The sequence below is a fragment of the Macrobrachium nipponense genome, chromosome 45 (assembly GCF_015104395.2).
Source record: "Macrobrachium nipponense isolate FS-2020 chromosome 45, ASM1510439v2, whole genome shotgun sequence".
Lineage (NCBI taxonomy): Eukaryota > Metazoa > Arthropoda > Malacostraca > Decapoda > Palaemonidae > Macrobrachium > Macrobrachium nipponense.
The window spans coordinates 51,919,785-51,942,099 of NC_061105.1; the positions used below are offsets into that span (position 1 = coordinate 51,919,785).

At 40.9% G+C, this 22,315-nt stretch overlaps 1 protein-coding gene across 1 annotated transcript; it reads left to right on the forward strand.

Moving 5' to 3' along the window:
- Positions 1-19,145: 19,145 nt before the first annotated feature.
- Positions 19,146-20,379, forward strand: LOC135214246 (zinc finger protein 177-like). Its single transcript, XM_064248310.1, has 3 exons — positions 19,146-19,446; positions 19,744-20,115; positions 20,261-20,379. Exons 1-3 carry the CDS (start codon positions 19,146-19,148, stop codon positions 20,377-20,379), a joined length of 792 nt encoding a protein of 263 aa, XP_064104380.1.
- Positions 20,380-22,315: the final 1,936 nt, after the last annotated feature.

Genomic DNA, 22,315 nt, shown 5'->3' on the forward strand with positions numbered 1-22,315 from the left:
ACACATTGGTCACGCCCAGTTGTCAGTTCCAGTCTTAGCTTCTTCAACATACAGGACACTTCCTTGTTGAGAGCTCCTAAGGTTTAAGCAGGCTTAGAGGCAGGACCTATGAAGTCAGCTACCTTAGCAGGTAAGGAACCTAGAGTAAATTGATAATTTTAATTATTTATACTCTAATAATGTTGCTGTCTTTGACCCACCTCCAAATGTGTCAATCAGCTATATATATACCTGCCAGGTAAGTGTCATACATTAAAATGAAGTTTTTATGTTAAAACAAAGGTTAATGTATACTTACCTGGCAGGTATATATAATTTAATGCCCACCCTCCTCCCCTCAGGAGACAGGGTTCAGAGAAAATCTGGCCCAAGTGGGAACGGTTCCTGGCGCTAGTGCCACGGTAACGGGGTGGTGGTTGCCTGAACTACTAATAGGTTACTAGCGTTTGCCGCAAGATTTGAAAATTTCTGCCAGGTGGAACAGAGAATATAGCTATATATATACCTGCCAGGTAAGTATACATTAAACTTTGTTTTAACATAAAAACTTCATTTTATACTTTGAATTAATCAATTTTCCTGACAAACTTTGATTGAATTTTGTTTAATAAATAATTCAAGAATTAAGTAAACTTTTGTTTTCAAGTAATAACAATTTCCCTGAGATTGTGAATTTCACTTATAAATTTTGAATTTAGAAATAATTTTTTGTATTTAAAATGTTTTGTGAGAGTTTCATTTACTACCAGTATGATATCTTTAATTTTATTTAGGAAGAAATATAGAGTGGTAATTGTGCTGTTTTCCTTAAATGAATCAGAATTGTTGAAGGAGTGATGCTCTTTAATTAAGATTACCTCACATCTATTTTAATAAACTTAGACTGTTTTCTTGACTGTTAAATTCTATAAGGGATCACTGTTACCTTTAGAGCATTCAGTCGTTTAATATTTGTGATGAAGGGTCAGATGTTTGGCTGTAGTGAGGTAATCAATAACCAAGTACGTACTCAATTAAATTGTGCCCCAAGTATAAAAGGTGTCTCAGACACAGGAATAAAAGGTGAAGTTAGTAACTAGATGCTTGGCCCTTTGGGTTAACAAGTATTAATGGTGTCCAGACCCAGATCTTTGGCCACTTCCCCCCCAAGTATTCATGGTGCCCAGACCCAGATACTCTTTGGCACTTCGTCACTATATATATATATATATATATATATATATATATATATATATATACACACACCTTTTTTACATACATTTTTCAACCACGAAGACCTTCATGAGATCCAACATTATTTACAAATTTAAGCCTGCCTGGGATGTCTCCCGGTATTTATGTTGGTTCATGCCGAACGGTCGTTGCAGATGAGATATTGCAGTCAACATGGGATATAGTTTCAGGACGGGACAGAGAATTAGCAAACCTGAATTCTCTTAATATTAGGAACCATGTGTCCATAGCCAGGATTCAAGTTGATAAACCAATTTTTCTATTTTATATATATATATATATATATGATTATAATCACTTTAGCACGTGATTCATTTATCACACATATCCACAGGTGAAAAATAAGAGACAGGGTGTAGGTCCTGACCGGTTTCGGCTTTATTTTCAAGCCATTGACAAAGGACTGATACATGGTATTAGAGTTCACGAGTATATATAACTACAAAGACAGTACTGACAAACATACACACAACAGTTTGAGACTGCAGATCCACCCACACGCAGGTGTCAAGGTAGGAGTGGCTTTCAAAAATCATTAGGCTAAAATTTACAATAAATTCTCTAGGGATACTATCCGCTATTGGGTACAAGTCCACACCTGACAGGTCAGGGAGGCGGGGTTGAACATTCCTCATTACCACTACTCGCCCCCACCCCTTTACTGTGTTTTACAAATATAATAATCCTATTTTTCATATATCTCTACAGCCAACCTTAAAATTTGAACAGTTTACAAATTTCTTTTGATATTAAAGGATCAAGTTTATACATTCCTTGACTGATGTCATATTATTGTGTAACTTTCTTTTTATAAAACTAGATTCAATGATATTCCTTTCCAATGCATTATTAGAACACACCAGCTTTTTTGCCCCTTCCCAGTTAATAGCATGATTGTTCTCACTAACATGTACAAATGTACCACTATTTCCCTGTGCATATCTCACACATTGTTTATGTTGTTCTATTCTTTTTTCCAGTACTTTCCCCGTTTGACCAATGTAAAAGTTGTCACAAGACTTACACGGGATTTTATATACACACCTTTAGCATTGTCGGGGGAATTCTTAATAAGTACCTGTTTCATTGTTTTATTGTTTTTTAAAAACTACATTAACACCAAAATTCTTCAGGAGATGTGGGATATCTTTCATATTACTATTATAAGGTAGTACAAGCAAATTTTTGTTGTGTAGGTTCTTTTTGATTTTGATACATGGTCTTTTTTGCCGCTTTTAATGCATTGTTTAGTACATTATCTGGATATTTCAGTTTCTGCCTGTATTCTGAATCTTATCTATTTCCTCATCTATATATTCTTGGGCTACATACCCGTAGTGCTCTTAAAAACATAGAAGCAAACACTGATCTTTTAACCTTATGTTTTGTCCAGAATAGAAATGTACATAGGAAGAAATATTAGTAGGTTTTCTGTAAACACTATACTTAAACCCCACTACATTTCTCCGTATGAGGACATCCAAAAAGGGTAGGCATTCATCTTTTTCTATTTCCATAGTAAATATAATTGATGGTACTAATCGATTTAACCTGGCAAAAAAGTTATTTACATCTTCATTCCCTGGCCATACACAAATTATGTCGTCAACATATCTAAACCAAGGTACATTGCGTGGAATTATATTATTTTAAATTTTCTTTTCAAAAAATTCCATATATAAATTACTTAGCACTGGGGACAGAGGGTTTCCCATTGCCATACCAAAATTTTGTGAGTAGAATTTTCCGTTGAATTCAAATTTACAGTCTTTAACACATAATTTTATTAGTTCAATTAAGGTGGCTTTTAGAAAATGGAATATCCAGTTGTTTGTTTTCTAATAATTCCGATAAAAACTCCAATAAATCATCAATAGGCACTTTTGTGAATAGAGATACTACATCGAAGCCTCACAAGTCTCGATTCACTATTAACTTTTACACTATTTAGTTTATCTATCAGGTCCACATTATTCTTAATATTGGCATTAGAGATGTTACCTACCAATGGTAAGGATATCCACTAAATATTTTGCTAATTTATAAGATGCGGAACCCACTGAGCTGATAATTGGTCTGGCAGGGAAGTTTGCTTTATGGGTTTTATCGTACCATACATATCGGTAGCGATGGGGAGGTCACACACACCTTCTTTATAAGACTTTCGTTGCCTTTTAACAGATTTTCACTTTTTTATTAAAACCACTATTCACACTTTCTATCGGGTTCTTATTTAATTCTTTATAAGTGCTATTATCACCCAAAAGACTTTCCATTTTTTCTATGTATTTCATTTTTGTTTAAATTACTATGGCACCTGATTTATCTGCTTTTGTCATGTGTATATCTTTATCTTTTTTCAGTTCATTGATGGCATTCATAAATCTTTTGGGTCACGTTTGTGGTGTCTGACTTTTTCATGCTTCCATAAATCATCTTCCCTTAATTATGTTGACATCTTCACTAGTTAAATCACTATATTTTTCTAAGTTGCACAATCCTTTAGTTATTTCTACACTGTTTATACTTCCCGTTGATAGAGCAAAATTTAAACCATAGCCTAAAGCACTGGTTACATTACTATCCAGATGCTTGTTTTGATAAGTTGACGACACATTCATGATTGGCGTTGGTAGTCCAGGGGCTTCTTTCGATCAGGAGTTTTCATTTTGTTGTTATGTTTACGTTTAAGCTTCTGATACACTTTCTTCCTCTATATTCAAATAACAATATTCCTGCAGAGAATCTTTCCAATCCGATGGTATTGAAGCTTCAAAATGACGTCTTTTCCTCGATAAATCTTCAAAATTCTTTTTAGTTTCCAATGTCTTAATATTGATATGTTTGTCCAAAATAGATCGTTGTATTTCACCGAACGGTTGGTCTTCTAATTTAGACAAGGACTTGGTTATCATTGATCTTGGTATCACTTGTTCATCACGACATTCACGTAGAAACTGCAGGGTGTTCCTTGTTTGTATGAGCTTGCCAATGAGGGCGTCAGTCAAGGAATGTATAAACTTGATCCTTTAATATCAAAAGAAATTTTGTAAACTGTTTAAATTTTAAGGTTGGCTGTAGAGATATATGAAAATAGGATATTATATTTGTAAACACAGTAAAGGGGGCAGTAGTGGTAATGAGATGTTCAACCCCGCCTCCCTGACACCTGTCAGGTGTGGACTTGACCCTAAGCGGTAGTATCCCTAGAGAATTTATTGTAAATTTTAGCCTAATGATTTTTGAAAGCCACTCCTACCTTGACACCTGCTGTGGGGGTGGATCTGCAGTCTCAAACTGTTGTGTGATGTTCGTCAGTACTGTCTCGTAGTATATATACTCGTGAACTCTAATACCATGTATCAGTCCTTTGTCAATGGCTGGAAAATAAAGCCGAAACGGTCAGGACCTACACCCTGTCTCTTATTTTTCACCTGTGGATATGTGTGATATATATATATATATATATATATATATATATATATATGATATATATATATATATATATAATATATATATATATATATATATATATATATATATATATATATATATATATATTTTCGTTAAAAGCAATTGCTTTAGTGGCATCAATAAGTTTCTCTTGCAGGTATCTTCATACCGACGAAGTTTTTTCCGATTCTCGTTCGTCAATTTCTGGTGAAATATACGCAGACTTCCTTCTTCCATTTATTGAATTTTGTCACGACAGCTGTTTCGCCTTATGGCATTATCAAGCGACTACTGACTTACAATCTGACCTTTCGGCCTATTTATCTCATCGTGTGGGAGGTATGACCTCGAGTATGGGTACTGGTTAGTCTAGGGATTAACAGCTTAAGGGCGTTGTTTTAGTTACAAAGAATATAAGGACATATGTACTGCGACAATGAGTGAAAGTTTAAACAGTGGTTAATAAATATTCAAAATACAATGCCATGTGCTAGAGTTTCCTTAAATGTATGTTTAAAATTTAATATGTTACATGTTGGTTTTAGATAAAAATTACAAAATTACATACAGGAATGAAAAAGAATATAGAAATCTAAATACGGGAGTACAAATATAGTATATTTTATAGCATGCATAAAGGTACAAGAGATAATTTCTGTTTATACATAAATGTGTATGATTTAATTTGAGTGTGTGTGTGTGTGTATGTCCAAAAATGGTCTACGTTTGGTTAACGGTTGCTGATTCGTGTGGGCGGGGTCTCAGCGACCTGAGTAAGGATGTTACTTGACTTTCGCTGACGCTGGGTCTTCTCATGCCTTCCAAGGGGCGCGATGTTCTCGGTGGATTGGGGCGCGCTGTCTGGTCCCTGTTGGCTTGGGTATTCCTTCTCCTGCTGGAGGGGAGTATAGGTCCGATTCTTGTTGGACGTTCAAGGTCGGCTTCTGAAATAGCGATGCTCACTGCTTCCGTTATTAAGAGGCGACCGTAGTTGTCTTCTCTGTGTACGACCTGGGTGCCTTCTATGAGCTCTTGTAGAGATGGCTTCCTGTCGTGAACATCTATGTAATGTTGATGGATGGCCCCTTGATTTCTATGAGCCAGCAGACGTCTCCGAAGGGTCGTTGTAGTGTGCCCGATGTAGTTTTGGCTGTGAGGTTTACACACCTCCTCTGGACAAGTAAATTTGTAAACTACATTCGTGCACATCTCCATCGGTCCCCCGGAGCGGTGCTGTTCTTCATTATTAAGGCTGCTACAAGGTTGGGCTTATATTGGTAAGGGGCTTTTGGGGCCCTGGGGTTACGCCTCTGTTTATTATCCCGCGTAGTGTGCAGCAATCCTCCTTGTATGCAGACCCATAATGTCACGATGGTAAATAATCAAGTTTTCCTCGTTTTTCGCCATGGTGTTGGGTTGGTAAAATTCGTCCATTTTTTTTCTTTTTTATTGCTGCTTCGATAACTTTGATCTGCATACCGCCCGTTGTTTGTCAGCAGTTGGCGAATTCGGTCGAGTTCGTTATGTATATCTTTCCATGATGAGCTGTGTGTGAAGGTTCTGTTGACATACGCACTCACGACAGACTTTTTATATGCGTCCGGGCACTCCCCGCGTGCGTTCAAGCAACGCCCAGCGTTCGTTGCTTTCGTATAAACGGTCGTCTTAAACTGTCCTTCTTGTTGTTTTACCAGGACATCAAGAAATGGCAAAGTCTTCTGCTGGCTGTGCTCTGTGGTGAAGTTGAGCACTGAGTTTCTTTTCAGAGCATCTGCTAGTTTTTTGGTATCTTCAGGCTCTTTTATTGTGACGAATATATCGTCGATGTACCGACCCCATAAATCCTAGGTTTTAGATGTTCTCTAAAAGTCGAAGAAAGGACTTTTAGAGAACATCTAAAACCTAGGATTTATGGCGGTACATCGACGATATATTCGTCACAATAAAAGAGCCTGAAGATACCAAAAAACTAGCAGATGCTCTGAAAAGAAACTCAGTGCTCAACTTCACCACAGAGCACAGCCAGCAGAAGACTTTGCCATTTCTTGATGTCCTGGTAAAACAACAAGAAGGACAGTTTAAGACGACCGTTTATACGAAAGCAACGAACGCTGGGCGTTGCTTGAACGCACGCGGGGAGTGCCCGGACGCATATAAAAAGTCTGTTGTGAGTGCGTATGTCAACAGAACCTTCACACACAGCTCATCATGGAAAGATATACATAACGAACTCGACCGAATTCGCCAACTGCTGACAAACAACGGTATGCAGATCAAATTATCGAAGCAGCAATAAAAAAGAAAATGGACGAATTTTACCAACCCAACACCATGGCGAAAAACGGGAGGAAAACTTGATTATTTACCATCGTGTAATTATGGGTCTGCATACAAGGAGGATTGCTGCACACTACGCGGGATAATAAAACGAGGCGTAACCCCAAAACCAAAAAACCCCTTACCATAAAATAGCCCAACCTTTGTAGCAGCTTAATAATGAAGAACAGCACCGCTCCGGGGGGACCGATGGAGATGTGCACGAATGTAGTTTACAAATTTACTTGTCAGAGGAGGTGTGTAAACCTCACAGCCAAAACTACATCGGGCACACTACAACGACCCTTCGGAGACGTCTGCTGGCTCATAGAAAATCAAGGGGCCATCCATCAACATTACATAGATGTTCACGACAGGAAGCCATCTCTACAAGAGCTCATAGAAGGCACCCAGGTCGTACACAGAGAAGACAACTACGGTCGCCTCTTAATAACGGAAGCAGTGAGCATCGCTATTCAGAAGCCGACCTTGAACGTCCAACAAGAATCGGACCATATACTCCCCTCCAGCAGGAGAAGGAATACCCAAGCCACAGGGACCAGACAGCGCGCCCCAATCCACCGAGAACATCGCGCCCCTTGGAAGGCATGAGAAGACCCAGCGTCAGCGAAAGTCAAGTAACATCCTTACTCAGGTCGCTGAGACCCCGCCCAACACGAATCAGCAACCCGTTAACCAACGTAGACCATTTTGGACATACACACACACACACTCAAATTTAAATCATACACATTTATGTATAAACAGAAATTATCTCTTGTACCTTTATGCATGCTATAAAATATATACATATATTTGTACTCCCGTATTTAGATTTCTATATTCTTTTTCATTCCTGTATGTAATTTTGTAATTTTTATCTAAAACCACATGTAACATATTAAATTTTAAACATACATTTAAGGAAACTCTAGCACATGGCATTTGCATTGTATTTTGAATATTTATTTAACCACTGTTTAAACTTTCACTCTTATTGTCGCAGTACATATGTCCTTATATTCTTTGTAACTAAAACAACGCCCTTAAGCTGTTAATCCCTAGACTAACCAGTACCCATACCTCGAGGTCATACCTCCCACACGATGAGATAAATAGGCCGAAAGGTCAGATTGTAAGTCAGTAGTCGCTTGATAATGCCATAGGCGAAACAGCTGTCGTGACAAAATTCAATAAATGGAAGAAGGAAGTCTGCGTATATTTCACCAGAAATTGACGAACGAGAATCGGAAAAAACTTCGTCGGTATGAAGATACTGCAAGAAACTTATTGATGCCACTAAAGCAATTGCTTTTAACGAAAATTTGTATTAGAGAAAAAACTATGCCCTAAAAGTATATATATATATATATATATATATATATATATATATATATTATATATATATATATATATATATATATATCTATATATATATATATATATATATATATAATATATATATATATATATATATATATATAAATAAAGAAACTAATACAAAGTCTCCAAGTCTACCATTCCACTCTCTCTCTCTCTCTCTCTCTCTCTCTCTCTAAAATATAAGTAGGAAGTACAGGAAACCCATGTACCAAACTAAAGTTTATTATACAAACCAACAGGAAAATTAATATGATTCAGTTGTAATGGATGAGATAATCATATGGCATCAGATCATTAATTGAGTCATCCCCCTCCCCCCTCACTAAAAGCATTATGCCTGTAAGTCCATTAAGCAAATTCATAAAATATAAGTCCAGAACTCATACATAAAAGTCTGACATGTCAATGTTCCCTGTATACTTGTGATCTCTCACTGATGCATCTAGAGACACAAAGAGAAAAAAAAAATTTTTTTAGAAATATACACAGGGAATGATAACTGGGATTTTCCCACATTAGTCACAAATAAAATATACAAGAATAAAACAGCAGAGAAATGTAAGAATAGAATAAAACAGCAGAGAAATGTAAGAATAAAAATTGCTGCAAGATACACAGATTCGATTCATGTATACATGGCAAATAATAATAACAAATGTGACAAAGTTTAAATAGGCTCTGTTAATAGTGTTTGTTTCGTGGCTCACCTTACTGGTGTCCTGTGGTTGTAGGGTGTCCTATGGTTGTAAGGGGGTCCTATGGTCATAAGTGGGGGTCCTATGGTTGTAAGGGGGTCCTGTGTTCGTTAGGGGGTCCTGTGATCAAAAGGGGCTGCCCATTGTCATAAGGGATGTGGGGGTCACAGGGTCCTTTGACCCCTAAAGGATCAGTAGTGACCTTTACCTATATGTCAATGAATTCGCCTCAGTATATAGTGGGGTGCATCAAATCTGCGTATCCCCCGGGGGTTAGGGTGGGCTCTTCCCTTACAGCGTATTAATATTTTGGTATGTCATCCAGCCTGGGGTCCCTCCAGCGGCGTTTGTTGTGGATGATGCCCCTGATTCGGGGTACACAGTGGGTACATACCACTCAACTTTGACTGAGGTTAGGTAGAGATGATAATGGTCAGGTCAGGCTCTGGCACAATAGGAAAGGTTAGGAATGTCTATTTCAATGTCTACCGATGCAGGAAGAGGAGGAGGAACCTGTTTCCGGTTGGCGGGAATCGAGAGTCAGGCCGCTTATGGTCGGGTATTACTATAGGGACCACGTACAAACCTCTCGGTCTTTGTATAGGCATTATATGTACCGTTCAGCAAAACTGGCCGGCCGTTCGACTATTAATGAGATGGTGTGACCATTAACTACCTAACAACCATCATTGTGCTTACAGCCGACCCCCTCTATTCACGGACTTGTCCGTTCACCTTTTTTTATAGATTGTCTCTATACCCATTATTTGTGGAAAATTCGCCTATTCGCGGTATTTATAATTGAGAAATATTTGCTAACTGCTGTATTTCTGGGTTCGACCTGTGTCTGCCGGTGAAAAGTTCCTGTAGCTCACTTTTCTAAGTATAAATAGATCATAAATATACCAGAGAAAAAAGCTAGCATGGTATGCTGAGGTTACTACCCTCGCGCGAGCACCCAGAGGGTGTCGGGTATAAAGTACAAGGCGAGTGGAAGCCACTATTCACAGGTCTTCTGTCAATTAGAGGATTTCTTTCCAAAATCCCTCTCACGGCGGGAGCCGTTGCAAAGGTCACTCCTTCCACCTCGCTCCCGCTACTACTACCCGACCCATCGTGCCATCTGCATTCCTGTTTTTAGCTCGGAGACAGTGCACACGTGTTTCGTAAGCTCTCTGGAATTTTCGCTGGATTTAACGATGTCGTCTGCAGAACTTCCTCCTCCTTCTAAGTTGAGTATTCCAATTTGTGTTTTTGTAACTTATACAGTTGTGGGGCTTCCCAAATTGGCCTTCGTCTCCTTAGGAATGTATTGGGGGGTCGTTGGCGTGTCCGCCATTTCGGGAGCATCATCAAACCGCGTGTACTTCTGGTTCACATTATTCCCCCTTTAAATTTAACTCAGTTTTAAAAATCTTATTTATATATTCATCAGACGTATCTTATATTACGTGCTGATTATTATCCGAGTTAGAATTGGTTCGGAGAAGGGCCTAACACGCTCATGACGTCCTCTGGGGTCTAAAGAAATGTTGATTACTTTATATTCACCACCCCCCCAGCTTCTCAAGAGCGTGTTCGTGCCTTTCTCGGCGTAATATTAGCATTTTGTACATGTAAAATCGTTAGGCTATTAGTAGCCTATCGTATTTATCACAGGGGGGGAGGAGAGAGAGAGTCTTCTTTCTCCCTTCCCCAGTATGAGATATGCATGAGTTATTGTTTAAGTTGAACCAAATACATTTGATTTCATATCACTGAAGAGGTTGGAAGAGTTGCCCCCTCCCCCTGGCTTAACCGACCAGGCCTGAGTTAGACTTGGAAGGTAGGCTAAGTGTCCCTAACCCTGTACCCTTTATGCCTCTCCCCCTGCTAGCGCTACTGTCCTAGAGGAGAGGATATCAGGATAGAGAACCTCTCTCTCCCTTCTCACATTGTTTGACTTATCCTCCCTGCCGATCTGAATCGAAAAAATTCGATTTTAGTAGGTTTGGTTGAGGGCTACTGTCCACATCATGATGTCTTAGAGGAGATTTGGCCTAACGGTCCGATTCGGTAATGATCTCAGAAGGTTAGGCTAGATACTTACTGGGTATTCTCCTTAACCATAAATTCCTTTGCAACTCTTCCATGATACCTCATTATTATCTGTATATATTATTAGTGTCTATTGTATTACTGTACTTAAGTGGTCTGGTTTGTTTTCGTCTTGGCCTAGCCTCCTTTGGTATAACCTTACGTAGTAGGCTATGTCCTCCTGGTCAAGAGCGATCACCGATCGGTTGATGTACCAATCACGACGGGCCACAGGCCCAGTCAGTCTACCACCCCTACAGTGGTAGGCTACACAACCTCCAATAGGTGTCCATCTCTGATCGGGTTGGGGGCCAGACGATCACGACCGACCACCCCCATACCACCCCCCCTTCCCCCACTTTCGAGCTCGGCTCTGCCGGATGCTTATAGCTCCCGATGCTAGTAGTCTTATCGATGAACGACCGCTAGAGTTTTTCACTTAAGTGGGGAAAGAAAGGGATGGGAGCGGTGGGGCTACTGGTATTATGTGTAATCCTTTATGTCTCCGAGTGGATAGCTCCGCTGGCCTTATAACGGTCTAGTACCACACTAGCTGGCAGACATCGCTCCGGATTGTACATTTATACAGCTCCGCCGCTCAATGGTCTCTCTCCCAAGTTGTCCGCTCCCAGCTACGGACTCGGGCTAGGAGTTACGCTCCCCCCGATAGAGGTTGGCAGGTTCAGATGGAAGAATTACCTTCCCCTAATCCGCCGCTTCGGTCCGTTCCGCCGGTATTACTTAAGGACAATGAGAGATGAGACGCTGAGTAGGCTAGCTTTGGGAACTATATTGTAGACATCTCCGGACCGTTAAGGTACCGCCGGAGAGTGACTCACCCTCACATCCACTACCGGAGTGTTGCACTAGCCTTGCCGTAGCTCGGATTCCGTTCTTGTGGTGCTCCCCACTCCGGTGGGAACAGTAGATGGGTCAGGTATTCGTCTACGGTAATACGTAGCCGTCCGATCCGGCCAACCATAATAGAGATGAGGTCCTTCCTCTTCTCTGGTCCGGTGGATCTCAGACCTCACATACCAGGCATACATCTACCCCCCAGGAACGGAATAGGGAGCAGGCAGATATATCTGAGATTTTCTTCAATTCATTCAGTGAGTTGAAATTGTTAGTGAGTAAGTCTTGAAACAGTATCTAGGTTAAGGTGCATGTTCTCACCAGAGCTAACTCCGGCTCCCCTTGAGACTGATACTCATTTGAGATTTCAACTTACAGAAGGTCCGCTGCCAGACGCAAGGATGCTCCGCCTCACTCGGCGAGACCTGCCATGTAGTGTGTCGCTCACATGTGAATTGTGCAGTGCAGTTCGGCCGCTACATGGTCTGGCACCCGGAGGCGTGCACTGTCTGCTACGAGATGGTGTTCCTTCTCACGGATGAGCAGGTAAGTATCTTTACTACATCATCGATATGAAAATTTCTGTTGTAATAACTTGAGAAGTTTTATAGATATTATTCCTAAAGTGGAATGTTAATTTGATCCTCTCTCTGACAGACTGCCGATGACGTCCGCCATGACGCCAGGGTGTCTGAGAAGTTGGGTCTCCGGCTTCGGGAGGAATGCGCCGGCAGGACAGCCGTATGTCTTGGACGCAGGACTGGGCTCCCTTCTGTTCAAGGGGTCCCCATCGATGTCTGTTCCGGCGCAGGTTGCCAACCCCATCATAGAAGCCATCCGCGCGGAGACAACGCCCCTTCCGGACGAGCAGGAGAACTTGATGTCGGAAGAAATGGCGGCCATCAACATTCACGCGGAACCCATGGCCACTGAGGAGGAGGTAGGTGGGGAGGTAAGTGAGGCAGGGAGTCTCCGTAGTCCTACTCCTTCTTCTTCTTCCTCTTCTTTCCTGGGCTTCTCTAAGCCCACCTCTTCTTGGGAAGGATCGCTCTCGGTTGTTCCCAAAATCAAAACTGTGAAACTGAAATCCCTTCCAAAGGGATCAAAACCAGCTCCGTCAGCGGTGGCTGAGTCATCTCTGGCCCCTCGGCCGTCGACTACATCTGCTCAGTCACCTGCTGCTAAGGATTCTCTCCCCCCTAAGGGGTCGAGAGCTAAGTCCGCCAGATCCAAGGCGACGGAGTCTGGATTCGATCATGAGATCCTCGCTAACCTTCTAATGTTGAAGGTTAGAGAAGCGGTTGACGAGAGGTTTGAGTCGTTACGACTCGCCTCGGGCTCTGACACCTCCGGCCCGGCAATAATATCTTTGGCCGAGAGGATCAAGCCCCTGGAAGACATGATGACCGGATTTCTCCACTCCGGATCCCCGGCGCTGGCTATGACGGTGCCGGATGTGTCAAAACTGCCGCCATTTGATAAAAACAACCCATGGCGGTTGGCTTTGCATGCCCCATTTTCGGATGGGAAGTTAACAATTGAAGGGTGCGGAACCCGTCCGTTGGAGGACTTTGAGCTCTTCCCGCCGGGTCTCCAATTTCCTTTCCCTGTATTTGTCAGACTAGCGGAACATGCGCTAGTTTGGGTTCGCACCCTCACTGACTGGGACTGCGTCAACACTAAGTTGACACCACACAAGGGTACTTACAACCTGTTTGTAACCCCAGACGAGGTTCCGTCGCCCTGTACAGACAAGGTGGCGGAACTAACCTTACAAGCGGCAGCAGAGGACAAACCCCTACCAGTACTAAAAGAGACAGAGGCTACCTCTCTTCTCTTCCCTGCAAGTAGGGAGTTCTGGAAGGAAGCTCCGGCCACGTTTACAGCAGGTAAACTGGACCTGGATTGCGCTTCCACTCTATTCTCAGAGAAGCTGCCCAAAATTCCGGACCACTTAATCAAGGCGGGCTTTGAGAAAAGAACGAGACTAGGAAGATCTATCAACTCCGTCACTACGGTGGAGTTGGTAGCTACCACGTACTGTGATGAACAGGTGTTCTGGGTCCTGAACGAAAGGTCTACCACAGACCTTCCAGTCGGACCTCTACGACTTTGTGATGGCAAGGCGGGCCTGTAGGAAGTATGTCCTGGCGGGTGCCTCTATAAGGCACGAAACCAATAGGCTAATAAAATCCTCAATATGGGGAGAAAACCTGTTCCCGGAACACGAGGTTATCAACATCTCTCGGGAGGCATCCAGAGCCAACCAGAGCCTCCGGGTCTGGTGGGGACTACCCTTCAAGCGGAAGTTTGAGACCCCCGGACACCAAACCAGAACCAAGAAGAGGTCAAGGAGATTCAATCCTTACCTGGCCTCCTGTCCTCAAACGGTGGTACAAGCGGTTCCGGTGTCACAAGTCGGTAAGCCTTCGACATCTAAGGCTCAGCCGCAGCAACAGTTTTTTTTACTACAAACTCCGCCAGCACAACAGCCTTCAACATCCACGGCTATAATGACCTCCCCAGCCTACAACAGACATGCGGGAAGTAGCAGGGCCAGAGGTGGCTCCCGGCTACTAGGCGGACCAAGAGGTAGAGGCTTCCGGGGAGGTAGAGGTAACAGACCTGCAACCAATCAGTGAGAGCCCGCAGGTAGGAGGGAGATTATATCTCTTCCGGGACCACTGGACCTTCAGTCCATGGGCCCACAGTATAGTCTCAAAAGGTCTGGGGTGGAAATGGGAGAAAGGGCCCCCTCCGCCAGTAAAATTTTATCAGATACCAACGGTGGACCTTGTAGACTATACCAAAGATCTTCTGAAAAAGAAGGCCATAAAAAGAGTGAAATGACTAAAGTTTCAAGGACGTCTGTTCAGTGTCCCAAAGAAGAACTCGGACAAAAGAAGAGTGATTCTGGACTTGTCCCGTCTCAACTCATACATTCATTGTGACAAGTTCCGAATGTTGACAGTCTCGCAGGTGCGGACCTTACTTCCCCGTGGGGCCGTCACCACCTCTATAGATCTTACAGACGCTTACTATCATGTTCCAATAGCAAGGAACTTCTCTCCATACCTAGGCTTCAGGCTAGGAATCAAGGCTTACTCATTCAGAGTCATGCCGTTCGGGCTCAACATCGCGCCCAGAATATTCACCAAACTAGGAGAGACGATAGTTCAAGAACTGAGAACTCAAGGGTTATGTTAGTAGCCTATCTAGACGACTGGCTCATTTGGGCAGCCAGCGTCAAAGAATGCCGCAAATCAACAGCCAAAGTGATAAAATCCCGGACCTTCAGGTAGACCTATTTGCCACAGAATCCAACCACAAACTACCGTGTTACGTGACACCCAACCTAGACCCTCTAGCTTACGCCACAGATGCGATGTCCTTAGATTGGAACAATTGGCAGAAGATTTACCTATTTCCTCCGGTGAATCTTCTGATGAAGGTCCTGCACAAGCTAAGATCTTTCACAGGACAAGTAGCATTGGTGGCACCCAACTGGCCAAAGAGCAACTGGTTTCCGCTTCTTCTAGAACTGAAGCTCCGACCCAAATGGATCCCTCATCCGGAACTGACACAGACAGTACAAACTCAGAGAGTGCCCTAACTTTATGGACTTCATGAAGTTTGCAGCCCAAAAGGACACTAGTATCGATCCACTAAACATCTTATTCATAGAATCAGATAAAAGGGAATCAACACTCAGGCAATATGATTCAGCAGTGAAGAAGCTGGCCAAATTTCTAAAAGAATCAGTTGCTCATAAAATGACCACGAATCTGGCAATTTCGTTCTTTAGAACTCTATTTGAAAAAGGCCTGGACGCTCGTACCATTACGACAATCAAGTCAGCTTTGAGGAAGATCTTTCAGGTTGGTTTTAATATTAACCTGTCAGATTCATACTTTTCCTCGATTCCACGAGCATGTGCCCGCCTGAGACCAGTGGACCGCCCTCATACGGTCTCTTGGTTTTTAAATGACGTACTTAAATTAGCCTCAGATACTGATAATGACTCATGCTCTTATATAACCTTGCTTAGGAAAACTTTATTCTTAATGGCCATGGCCTCAGGTGCTAGAATATCTGAACTCTCGGCTCTCTCTAGGAACCCAGACCATATGGAATTCCTCCCGTCAAGTGAAGTATTACTTAGCTAAAAATGAGGGCCCACAAAACAGAGGGCTCCATGGAAAATCATTCCTCTGACAGAGGACACATCATTGTGTCCTGTCGCTACCCTTAAATCTTTCTTAGCTAGGAGATCCGAAAAATCTTCATGCCCCCTTTTCATTAGAGAGAAAGGTGGTACGATTTCTCTTAAAGGTATTAGACAACAAATACTCTACTTTGTTAAACAGACCAACCCGGATTCAGTCCCACACGTCCATGATATCCGAGCAGTGGCTACCCCCATTAACTATTTTCACAACATGAATTTCGAGAACCTGAAGAAATTTACGGGTTGGAAATCTCCAGCAGTTTTTAAACGCCACTACCTCAAAAACTTAGAGGCCCTTAAATTCCCAGCAGTTGCTGCAGGGAGCATAGTCTCCCCAGAATGATGAATCTTGTCAAATCCTTTCCTTAACCTTTGCTCACCTCTTTCCCTTAATACTCTCTCCTTCCTACCTGCCTCGCTCGTTTTCCCTACCAAACCTCCCTCCTCCAGGTCGTGAGGGTTTGGTCGTCATCCTGCCACTGGACCTGTCTGTATATACCCTGGTTTATGGCTTCAGATACCATTCTTAAATTGTACTATTTTACCTTGTTATTGCTAGTTCTAAGTCATAGTTTAAGTCTTAGTGTAATTAGTATGTAAGTAAATTTCCTACCTCATTATAGTGCATTAAAAAGTTATTTTTTAGAGGAACCTTAGGTTTCATTAACCCCTTTTATTTATATTGTTTGGTATCTGTTAAGCTTGGATGGGAATTCTCTGATACCTTTTCACCGGCAGACACAGGTCGAATCCAGAAAAGGGATTTTGACGAAGGAAAAATCTGTTTCTGGGGGAAGACCTGTGTCGCCCGGTGAACCCAGCCCTTCTACTCTTTTTTTTCCCACCCTTAACGATTCCAAGCTAGGGTGTCTATTCCAGGAATGCAGATAGCGCACGGGTCGGGTAGTAGTAGCGGGAGCGAGGTGGAAGGAGTGACCTTGGCAACGGCTCCTGCCGTGGGAGGGATTTTGGAAAGGAATCCTCTAATTGGCAGAAGACCTGTGAATAGTGGCTTCCACTCGCCTTGTATTTTATACCCGGCGCCCTCTGGGTGCTCGCGCGAGGGTAGTAACCTCAACATACCATACTAGCTTTTTTCTCTGGTATATTTAGGCTCTATTTATACTTAGAAAAGTGAGCTACAGGAACTTTTCATCGGGCGACACAGGTCTTCCCCCAGAAACAGATTTTTCCTTCGTCAAAACCCCTTTTTCATGTAATTTCCGTGACTAAATGCACTTTTTGTGATAAAGCTCTAAAAATATGAAGGTATAGGCATTTTTAGTTTTTTTTTTTTGTGTGTGTGTTTTAACTATCAAAATACGCAGTTGTGAGCCTTATTAGAGTGGTTTTAATTATTCGCAGATTTCAGCTACCCTCAAATAGCGGGGGTCTATGCTTCGCTGCCCTCTGCCCTCCCCTCTGCCTGCCATTGCTTTCGCCGTGTTTTGACAATTTGTCATTGCACCTACACAATACACAAACCCTCAGTTAGGCAGTAACTACCATCTAGTAGGCAGGTCTCCCCACCTACTGGACGGTAGTTACTGCCTAACCACCTTATTCTGGAGTTGTAAGCAATTCCTATTGTAAAAGGACCTCAAGTTTGTAAAGTTAGGAAAAATACAATTTACTTTTCAAAATTCTAATTTTTTCCAGGTTCCTTTTCTGGAGTCTTGGGACCTAGCCTAGTGTTCCTATGATTATGGGTTACAATTTCCACTGGCACATCCCATATCCTTTTTATTTCTATTTTCTGGTCTTGATTCCTATAAGTTCTTTTTCTCTTTTTTTTCACATCTACTCAGGTGTTCCTTGGTATTGCAACATCAATAAGTGATTTAGGGGACCCCCCTGTATTTGCGTTCTTTGCATTCGCGGAGTCATGCAGCCTCAGATTTCTCTCTGGAACATTTCTTCCCATTATTTGCATGAAATTCATGTATTCGCTGTATTTTCTTATGAGAAATATCCACAAATTCCTGTTTTTTAACAATTTCACCAAAAAATGCACTTTTTGTGATAAAACTATAAAGAAAACCAGGTATATAGATTTAAAGTGGGTTTTTCTTGAGTTAACACTAACAAAATAGGTCGTTTTCAGCGTTTTATAGGGGTTCTAACTATCATGTGGGGGGTCTTATGAAAACATTAATATACCTGTGTGGTAATGTAACCCAAATACACTTCCTGTGTATTCACAATGATCCCTTTCTCTATCTTGCAGATAATTCGCGAAGCACCAAATGCAGACTTGGTGAGTGAGAGGTCCTTGGAAATTAAAGTTGTGGTACAAAATTATCGAAAAGGAACCCTATTCCTTGGTCTTGTTGGGAACTTGTGAGGGACATCGTTCATTTTATTTTGCTGTAAGTATTCGAAAGATTATTTGTACGTTTATGAGTAATGTCGTTCTTGTATGGTTTCAAGTTTAATTCGTGAGGTTAGGAGCAGTTTCTAACTTACTTACTGTTTAGGATAAGCTATTTTGGCATCAGAATTGAAAAAACAAAATGATTTGTTCCTATGAGAGTATGAACCTTCGTCTGTTATACAAAGGCACAGGCAGTCCCCAAGTTACGACAGAGACCCTTTCCAAATGTTTGTTGTAGGTGGAAATCTGGTATAAGTCAGAGCTGGTTGTTGAATTGTCAACAACTTTGGCCTGACTAAATTTGTTGCCTACAATGTTTATTTCTTTTGAGACAAATTGTGTCCAGATGATCATTGCATTGTGAGATTTGATTTCCCTGAGGATGCTTACTTTAAGAGTTGTTATGAACGGAGTTACTCAGAACATGTTGGTCTCAGATTGTTTGTTTTATTTCAGATTCTTCAAAAAACAGATGAAATGTCCTTCGAATCCTAAGTAGGATTGAGTATTGTACATATAAAATCCTGTGGAAATGGAAGCTGAAGGCTCGTCATCACCGCTGCTACTCAAAGAAGAGAAGGAGGATCTGGAGGAGGGTCCAACTGAAAACGCAGATAACTCTTCGTTTGCAGACCCCTTGTTAGAATTCAAGGCAGAACCAGAATTTTTTGACTATGGTGATTTTGATGTGAACTGTTCTTCCCAATTTACTATGAAGTGTGAAAAGGACAGCTCTCCAAGCTGTGATGATGAGAGCGGAAAGGAAAAGATCTGTATTGGAGGAGAAAATAGACATTTGGGTAGAAGTAACACAACAGGGAAGCGATTAATTTGTATTGAATGCCAAAGGACATTTTCAAAAATTGACAAGCTGAAATCCACATGAAAACTCTATGGGGAGAGGAAACCTATACTTGCTCTACAAATGCTAAGAAGTTTTTCTGGTTCAAGTCATCTCAAACGTCACATAAGAAAACTCATACAGGAGAGAAACCATATGCTTTCTCAATATGTCAAAGAAGTTTTTCTCTCAAAGGTAATCCTCAAAAATACACATGGGAACTCATACAGGAGAGAAACCATATACTTGCTGTAACATGTCCTAAAAGAAATGTTTTCTGGTTTCTAAGGCAATTTCTCAAAACGTCACATGAGAACTCATACAGGAGAGAAACCATATGCTTGCTCAATATGTCAAAGAAGTTTTTCTCAACAAAGTAATCTCAAAATACACATGGGAACTCATACGGGAGAGAAACCATATACTTGCTCTACATGTCAAAGAAGTTTTTCTGGTTCAAGTTATCTCAAACGTCACATGAGAACTCATACAAGAGAGAAACCATATGCTTGCTCAATATGTCAAAGAAGTTTTTCTCTTCAAGGTAATCTCAAAGCACACATGGGAACTCATACGGGAGAGAAACCATATACTTGCTCTATATGTCAAAGAAGTTTTTCTAGGTCAAGTCCTCTCAAACGTCACATGAGAACTCATACAGGTGAGAAACCATATACTTGCTCTATATGTCAAGAAGTTTTTCTACTTCAAGTTCTCTCAAAAATCACATTGGAACTCATACAGGAGAGAAACCAATATACTTCTGGCTCTGTATGTCAAAAAAAGTTTTTGTTTTCTCGTCTAAGGTGACCTCAAAATACACATGAGAACTCATACGGGAGAGAAACCGTATACTTGCTCTACATGTCAAAGAAGTTTTTATGGTTCAAATGCTCTCAAATATCACATGAAAACTCATACATGAGAGAAACCATATACTTGTCCTATATGTCAAAGAATTTTTTATGGTTCAAATGCTCTCAAATATCACAAAAACTCATAGGGGAGAGAAACCATATACTTGTCCTATATGTCAAAGAAGTTTTATGGTTCAAATACTTTCAAATATCACATGCAAACTCATATGGGAGAGAAACCATAAACTTGTCCTATGTATCAAAGAAGTTTTTATGGTTCAAATGCTCTCAAACGTCACATGAGAACTCTTACAGGAGAGAAACCATATACTTGCTCTGTATGTCAAAAAAGTTTTCCTGATTCAAGTGCTGTCAATTATCACATGAAAACTCATACAGGAGAAAAGGGATTTTGACGAAGGAAAAATCTATTTCTGGGTGAGGACCTGTGTCGCCCGGTGAAAAATCCCTGTAACTCATTTTTCAAGTACTGGTGGCCCTCGGTTAGCGTCAGGGGTTCCGTTCCTGGCCGCCGACGCTAAGTGATTTTCGACGCTAAGCGATTTTAAAGCCTAAGGCCACCGCACACCTTCTTTCGAAACTAGACCAGTCAAAGGCGCTGTAATCCCACAATGGCGCAATAAGTAAAATTATATTTATGCAGTATAGTACTAGAGAATTTACTATACAGTAGTACTGTACAGTACATTATAGCATTGTAAATACTGTAAAGTGAAAAAAGCCTAGCTTTAATTCTTTGGGTGGCTAGAGTATGTAAAGATATATAATAGTTTATACAGTGTACAGGTAGCTGTAGTGTTCAAGTTACGATCATTAGTCTTACGATAGTACGATTTTATGAGAGATCAAATTACAATGGCCTAACTTTATCCATCTTCTAGTTACATAAGTTCAATAACAGCAAAAGAGAATGATGAAAGTATGGTTTTAACGTTATATTCGTTGCGTGAACGTGTACAGCCATGAACAACAGAATGAGAAACGACTTTTTTTCTAAGTACAACCGAACTGGATAACATCCGTTTGGCTTGTATTTCAATCATCTTCTACAGTACACTATTACCGTAGTTGTTATAAATGGCGTTATGTATAGAATAGAACTGAGATATCTTAATGTAATAACTTTATTCGCTATAGATCAAAGATCAATCGGGAAATATACTGTTAAATTTGAACCTAGTTATAACTGAAGCTGAGAAAACTTTTCAAGCTGCTAATGACTATTATCGTACATCAACAACAAGGATAAAACTGCAGTAAACGTATGCCATCAAACACAACCGTAGATAAAATTGGGATAAAATCATTTTAATCAAAACTACTGTGCTTGAAAGAACACATTTTACTGTTGGTTTCACGCCGATATAAGATAAATAACGTAAAGTTCGTATTACGATGATATAAAGGATTATTGCGAACGGAATCACGTAATTTTTTACGCAATAAACATGCCACCAACGTAATCTGTTAACGAAAAAAAAGTAGTTCACATTCACAATGAGACATATTCAATAAATATTTCCACCTAAAAACACGCTGTATAAGGAAAAATAACTTTGTCTCATATAAGTCAAGTATCTAGATATTCGTTTATGCTAACTAGAAGCAAGAGAATTCGCTCAGAATTGCGTTATGGTGAAAAAACAGACCTCGTATTCAGCAGCTGATTTCAAACCACAACATTGGCCGCTCCGCGGAATACTGGCTTAAATTTGCCGTAGTATTTTATAATACAATAATATGAAATACATACAATATTCTTTGATACAGTGAAATAATGTATAACTTTCTAAAGGATTTATGGAAAAGATGCATAATTAATAAAATAACACCATGCATTTTTCGGAACAGAGGCGGACAAGAACGAACTTGAAAAAACATCCCCTGACAACGTGGAGCGTAGTTACAAAGGCTGCCTTAATTTGTATCTTATTTATGTACAAAAATGAAAATACCTTTACTTAATACATTTTCATACACATT

What these genes read in the sequence shown, in the direction of transcription:
- LOC135214246 (XM_064248310.1), top strand. Translation starts at nt 19,146, where the DNA reads ATGGAAGCTGAAGGCTCGTCATCACCGCTGCTACTCAAAGAAGAGAAG. An exon ending in AACAGGGAAGCGATTAATTT is followed by an intron (nt 19,447 to 19,743) that starts GTATTGAATGCC and finishes CTGGTTTCTAAG; the next exon opens with GCAATTTCTCAAAACGTCAC. An exon ending in TCACATGAGAACTCATACAG is followed by an intron (nt 20,116 to 20,260) that starts GTGAGAAACCAT and finishes TTCTCGTCTAAG; the next exon opens with GTGACCTCAAAATACACATG.